Source organism: Lonchura striata, chromosome 33 (assembly GCF_046129695.1).
Source record: "Lonchura striata isolate bLonStr1 chromosome 33, bLonStr1.mat, whole genome shotgun sequence".
Taxonomy (NCBI): domain Eukaryota; kingdom Metazoa; phylum Chordata; class Aves; order Passeriformes; family Estrildidae; genus Lonchura; species Lonchura striata.
Window position 1 is genome coordinate 4004646 of NC_134635.1, and position 5749 is coordinate 4010394.

The 5749-nt window shown below is 59.2% G+C and overlaps 1 protein-coding gene across 1 annotated transcript; it reads right to left on the reverse strand.

The window, feature by feature from the left end:
• Positions 1-425: 425 nt before the first annotated feature.
• LOC110482670 (proteasome subunit beta type-4-like) lies at positions 426-4971 on the reverse strand. Its single transcript, XM_077789443.1, has 7 exons — positions 4811-4971; positions 3633-3839; positions 2913-3059; positions 2196-2277; positions 1880-2002; positions 722-810; positions 426-547 (listed from the first exon to the last, which is right to left on the reverse strand). The coding sequence occupies exons 1-7, from the start codon at positions 4963-4965 to the stop codon at positions 535-537; spliced, it is 816 nt and encodes a 271-aa protein (XP_077645569.1). The 5' UTR covers positions 4966-4971; the 3' UTR covers positions 426-534.
• Positions 4972-5749: the final 778 nt, after the last annotated feature.

A 5749-nucleotide genomic window follows, 5' to 3' on the forward strand; every position in this document is an offset into this window, starting at 1 on the left:
CTTCATTTACTGAACTATTCCATAACCCCAGAATTCCCAGAAAAACCACTGCGGGTCCATTTGAAGCAGCAGAAATTCCCCAAAATTTGGGATTTTAACCCAAAGGGGGTTTGGGACCATCTCAGAATTCCCCAGAAAAGGATTTGGGGCAAATTTGAGCCATTTTGGGTTCAACAGATCCTGACCCATCCTAGAATTCCCAGGCTTGGGAATGACCTTGAAATCCCCCTGGATTTGGGATTTTGGGGAAAAAATCCCACGGAGCGTCCCAAAATCGTGGACGGGGTTTAGGGATTCCCAGGCTCCATGCCACCTCAGAAATTCCACAGTTTCAGAAGGAATTGGGATCTGGGGCCACAGCATCCATCCGGAATTCCGGAACTCCCCGCGATCTTCGAGGATTCCCAAAGAACAAACACACGGACTGGTCTTAAACACTGGATTTTATTCCCAAAAAACACCAGATTTTTGCCATTCCAGAGGGGAAGAAGGGATGGGATAAAAACGGGCTGAGGCCGGAGCAGCTCCTGGAGATCACTCGAAACCTCTGGAAAAATGGGAAAAAAAGGGAAAAACGGGGTTAGAGGGGCAGGAAAAACAGCTGGATGTCCCCAGGAACACCTGGATGTCCCTCTGGAATGACCAATCCCGCTGTATCCAGGTGGGAATTACGTGGATGTCCCCGGAATTCCCAGATGCCGATATTCCAGGTGGGAATTACCTGACGGCGTGGGCGATGTCCCAGTTGGCCTCCAGGGTCAGGGGTCCCTCCAGCTCCACGCCCTTCTCCGTCACCGTGGCGACCTCGTACTGCGGGAAAACCCGGGATTCGGGAATTCCACAGGGAAAAGCCCGGAATTCCACAGGAAAAACCCCGGAATTCCTCAATCCCTGCCTGGAATTCCACGGGAAAAACCCTGGAATGCCTCGATCCCAGCCCTGGAATTCCATGGGAAAAACCCTGGAATGCCTCAATCCCTGCCTGGAATTCCATGGGAAAAACCCTGGAATGCCTCGATCCCAGCCCTGGAATTCCATGGGAAAAACCCTGCCATTGGGATGGGTTTGGGCTGGCTCCCACCTATTTGGGGATGGATTTTGGGACAAATTCCCGGGATTTTGGATACAAACCCTATTAAATGACCGAGCATCCCTGTAGTAGAGCACCCTCAGGCAGCGCTCCAGCAGCTCCCGGGACTGGGATGGGTTTGGGGCGGATCCCATGGATTTGGGATGGGTTTGGGATGGGTTTGGGATGGATTTGGGATGGGTTTGGGATGGGTTTGGGATGGGTTTGGGATGGATTTGGGATGGGTTTGGGATGGGTTTGGGATGGGTTTGGGATGGGTTTGGGATGGGTTTGGGATGGGTTTGGGATGGGTTTGGGATGGATTTGGGATGAGTTTGGGATGGATTTGGGATGGGTTTGGGATACAAACCCTATTAAATGACTGAGCATCCCTGTAGTAGAGCACCCTCAGGCAGCGCTCCAGCAGCTCCCGGGACTGGGATGGGTTTGGGGCGGATCCCATGGATTTGGGATGGGTTTGGGATGGGTTTGGGATGGATTTTGGATACAAACCCTATTAAATGACCGAGCATCCCTGTAGTAGAGCACCCTCAGGCAGCGCTCCAGCAGCTCCCAGGACTGGGATGGATTTGGGGCGGATCCCATGGATTTGGGATGGATTTGGGATGGATTTGGGATGGGTTTGGGATGGATTTGGGATACAAACCCTATTAAATGACCGAGCATCCCTGTAGTAGAGCACCCTCAGGCAGCGCTCCAGCAGCTCCCGGGACTGGGATGGGTTTGGGGCGGATCCCATGGATTTGGGATGGATTTGGGATGGGTTTGGGATGGGTTTGGGATACAAACCCTATTAAATGACCGCGCATCCCTGTAGTAGAGCACCCTCAGGCAGCGCTCCAGCAGCTCCCGCGCCTCCTCCCGCGTCGGGAGCCGATCCTGATTCCGCTCCAGCTCCGCCCGCAGCAGCGGCTGTGCACGGATTGGGAGTAAAGGGACAAATTAATTAAAATCAGATCGAAAATCAAAATATTGATTAAAAAGTGACGAGCTAGAAAATAACGAGCCAAAAGAGGTTTATAATCCATTAAAAAAAATTATAAACTAAGTAAAGAAAATTATCAATGAATAATTTAACGAACTAAAGACCCGAGCCCGGGCTCACCTGGGCCAGGTAAGCCCCGAATCCCGTGGCCAGCGACGGCGCCTCGTAGGCCACGCCCAGCATGTCCACGTATCCCAGGAAACTGCAGGAACGGGAGAGCGGGAATCACCTGGGGAACCGGGAATTCCCTGGGAAGGAGGAGGAGAAACCACCCCAGGAAAAGCAGGAATTCCCTGGGAAGGAGGAGGAGAAACCACCCCAGGAAAAGCAGGAATTCCCTGGGAAGGAGGAGGAGAAACCCCCCCAGGAAAAGCAGGAATTCCCTGGGAAGGAGGAGGAGAAACCACCCCAGGAAAAGCAGGAATTCCCTGGGAAGGAGGAGGAGAAACCAGCCCAGGAAAAGCAGGAATTCCCTGGGAAGGAGGAGGAGAAACCCCCCCAGGAAAAGCAGGAATTCTCTGGGAAGGAGGAGGAGAAACCACCCCAGGAAAAGCAGGAATTCCCTGGGAAGGAGGAGGAGAAACCACCCCAGGAAAAGCAGGAATTCCCTGGGAAGGAGGAGGAGAAACCACCCCAGGAAAAGCAGGAATTCCCTGGGAAGGAGGAGGAGAAACCACCCCAGGAAAAGCAGGAATTCCCTGGGAAGGAGGAGGAGAAACCAGCCCAGGAAAAGCAGGAATTCCCTGGGAAGGAGGAGGAGAAACCAGCCCAGGAAAAGCAGGAATTCTCTGGGAAGGAGGAGCAATCCCTGGAAGCCCCAGGCGCGGGATCGCTCACGTCTCCCCGCCGTAGACGCCGGCGATGAGCACGGTATTCCAGAGGGGATTGATCTTGGAGCGCCGGTTGTACAGGACCCGCGTCAGCCACGAGTGCAGCGCCCGCGGGCTGTAGCTGTGCCCGTCCCCCAGCAGCTCCTCGTCGATCCTGAAATTCCATGGAATTCCATGGAAGTCCGGCCTTGGAGACCAGGGATTCAGGGGCTGCAGATCGGGGATTCGGGGATTGGAGCGGAGCAAGAAACGCCGCGGAATTTGGGGATGGAACGACAAGGAATCCAGGGATTTGTGCTCAAGGAATCCAGGGATTTGTGCTCAAGGAATCCAGGGATTTTTGCTCAAGGAATCCAGGGATTTGTGCTCAAGGAATTCAGGGATTTGTGCTCAAGGAATCCAGGGATTTGTGCTCAAGGAATTCAGGGATTTGTGCTCAAGGAATCCAGGGATTTGTGCTCAAGGAATTCAGGGATTTGTGCTCAAGGAATTCAGGGATTTGTGCTCAAGGAATTCTGGGATTTGTGCTCAAGGAATTCTGGGATCGCAGCAGAGAAATTCTGGGGATTGGCGCACCAAAACCACTGGGGATGGGAAATTCCCAAATCCCCAGGAATCAATCCAGAATTTTGGGGTGGGGACTTCGTGGGAATCGACTGGGGATTGTGGGATGGGGAATCTCGGAATTCCCGAGGGAATTTGGGCTGGGAATTCCCGGGAATCTTACACCATCTGCTCCAGGAGCTGCCGCAGGTGCTGGAAATCCGCCAGGTCACCGGAGGCTCCGAGCACGGTGGAGTCGTTGACCTTGAGGAGCCGGGAGATTCCCCGGAATCGCGCCAGGGATCCGTAGGATCCCACCGTGTCCGCGGCCAGCATCACCCCCCCGGAGAACTTCAGGCCCAGCACCGACGTGCCGGTCACCATCGGGCTCCTGGCACGCCGAGATCCCAGTCACACCAGTTCGGATCCCAGTCACACCAGTTCGGATCCCAGTCACACCAGTTCGGATCCCAGCCACACCAGTTCGGATCCCAGTCACACCAGTTCGGATCCCAGTCACACCAGGTCGGATCCCAGTCACACCAGTTTGCATCCCAGCGTGTCCATTCTGCGCCCCTGGAGTCTCCCCGGCATTCCCGGATTTTCTGCTCCTTCCCTTTCCCCCTTTCTCCCTCCCAGTTCCCCCCAGTTTGCCCCCCCAGCCCTCAGAGACCCTCCCCAAATCCCCCCATTTCCTCTCCCCCACCCCAAATCCCCCAGTCTCCCCAGTTCTCTCCCACTCTCCCCAGTTCCCCCCCAATTCCCTCAGGAACCCCCCCACTCTCCCCAATTCCCTCCCAGTCTCCACAGTTCCCCCCCATTTCTCCCCAGTTCCCCCCCAGTTCCCTCAGGGACCCCCCAGTCTCCTCAATTCTCTCCCAGTCTCCCCAATTTCCTCCCAGTTCTCCCCAATTCCCCCCCAATTCCCTTAGGGACCCCTCCACTCTCCCTAGTTCCCCCCAGTTCTCCCCAGTTCCCTCCAATTTCCCCCCCAGTCTCTCCCAATTCCCTCAGGGACCCCCCGGTCTCCCCCAGTTTCCCTCAGGGACTCCCCCCCACTCTCCCCAGTTTCCCCCCCAGTCTCCCCAATTCCCTCCCACTCTCCCCAGTTCCCCCCCAATTCCCTCAGGGACCCCCCACTCTCCCCCAATTCCCTCAGGGACCCCCCAGTTCCCTCAGGGACCCCCTCAGTCTCCCCAATTTCCCCCCCAGTCTCCCCAATTTCCCCCCCACTCTTCCCAGTCTCCCCCAGTTTCCCTCAGGGACCCCCCCCACTCTCCCCAGTCTCCCCCAGTTTCCCTCAGGGACCCCCCCCACTCTCCCCACTCCCCCATCCCCACCCCGCGCTCCCGCTGCCCTCACAGGGTGCGGCCGGCGGGCAGCGCGGCGGGCGCGGTGCCGGTGCCCCGGGAGGCGCGGGGGGCGGTGCCGGTGTGCCCCAGGGCCCGGGGGATGTAGGTTTGCCCCGGGGCCGGGCCCCCGGCCCAGAACGGCGGCGGCGCTGCCCCGGCCTCCATCTTAGTCACGGCGCGACTGCGCCTGCGCCGGGGCGGCCCCGCCCCCGCAGCGGTGGGCGTGGCCAGAGTCCCGCCTCAAGATGGCGCCGCCCCCGCCCCACGTGACGCAGCACCGGTGCGGCGGTGGGCGGGGCTTGGCGCGCGGCGCCGCGCCCGGTGGGCGGGGCTTGGGGCGGCGCTGGCCAATCGGCGGCGAGGGGCGGGGCTCGGGCGAAGGTAACAGGTTGCGGCGGCTGCGGCGGGAGCGGGCGGTGAGTGGGGGGGGCACCGGGAAACGGGGCTGGGGACACGGGAAATGGGGGGGACACCGGGCAGGGCTGGGGACACCGGGAAACGGGGCTGGGGACACGGGAAATGGGGCTGGGGACACCGGGCAGGGGTGGGGACACCGGGAAATGGGGCTGGGGATACGAGAAATGGGGCTGGGGACACCGGGCAGGGCTGGGGACACCGGGAAACGGGGCTGGGGACACGGGAAATGGGGCTGGGGATACGAGAAATGGGGCTGGGGATACGGGAAATGGGGCTGGGGACACGGGAAATGGGGCTGGGGACACGGCAAATGGGGCTGGGGACCCCGGACAGGGGTGGGGACACCGGGAAATGGGGCTGGGGACACCGGGCAGGGGTGGGGACACCGGACAGGGCTGGGGACACGGGAAAACGGGGCTGGGGACACGGGAAATGGGGCTGGGGACACGGGAAATGGGGCTGGGGACACCGGACAGGTGTGGGGACACCGGGAAACGGGGCTGGGGACACCGGGCAGGCGCTGGTGGCACGG

Excerpts from the sequence above, each read along its gene's own strand:
- LOC110482670 (XM_077789443.1), bottom strand. The coding sequence starts at position 4,965 with ATGGAGGCCGGGGCAGCGCCGCCGCCGTTCTGGGCCGGGGGCCCGGCC. Across the intron at positions 3,060-3,632 it reads CAGCTCCTGGAGCAGATGGT|GATCGACGAGGAGCTGCTGG; the intron begins GTAAGATTCCCG and ends ATGGAATTTCAG. Across the intron at positions 2,278-2,912 it reads GGCGTCTACGGCGGGGAGAC|TTTCCTGGGATACGTGGACA; the intron begins GTGAGCGATCCC and ends CCGTTCCTGCAG.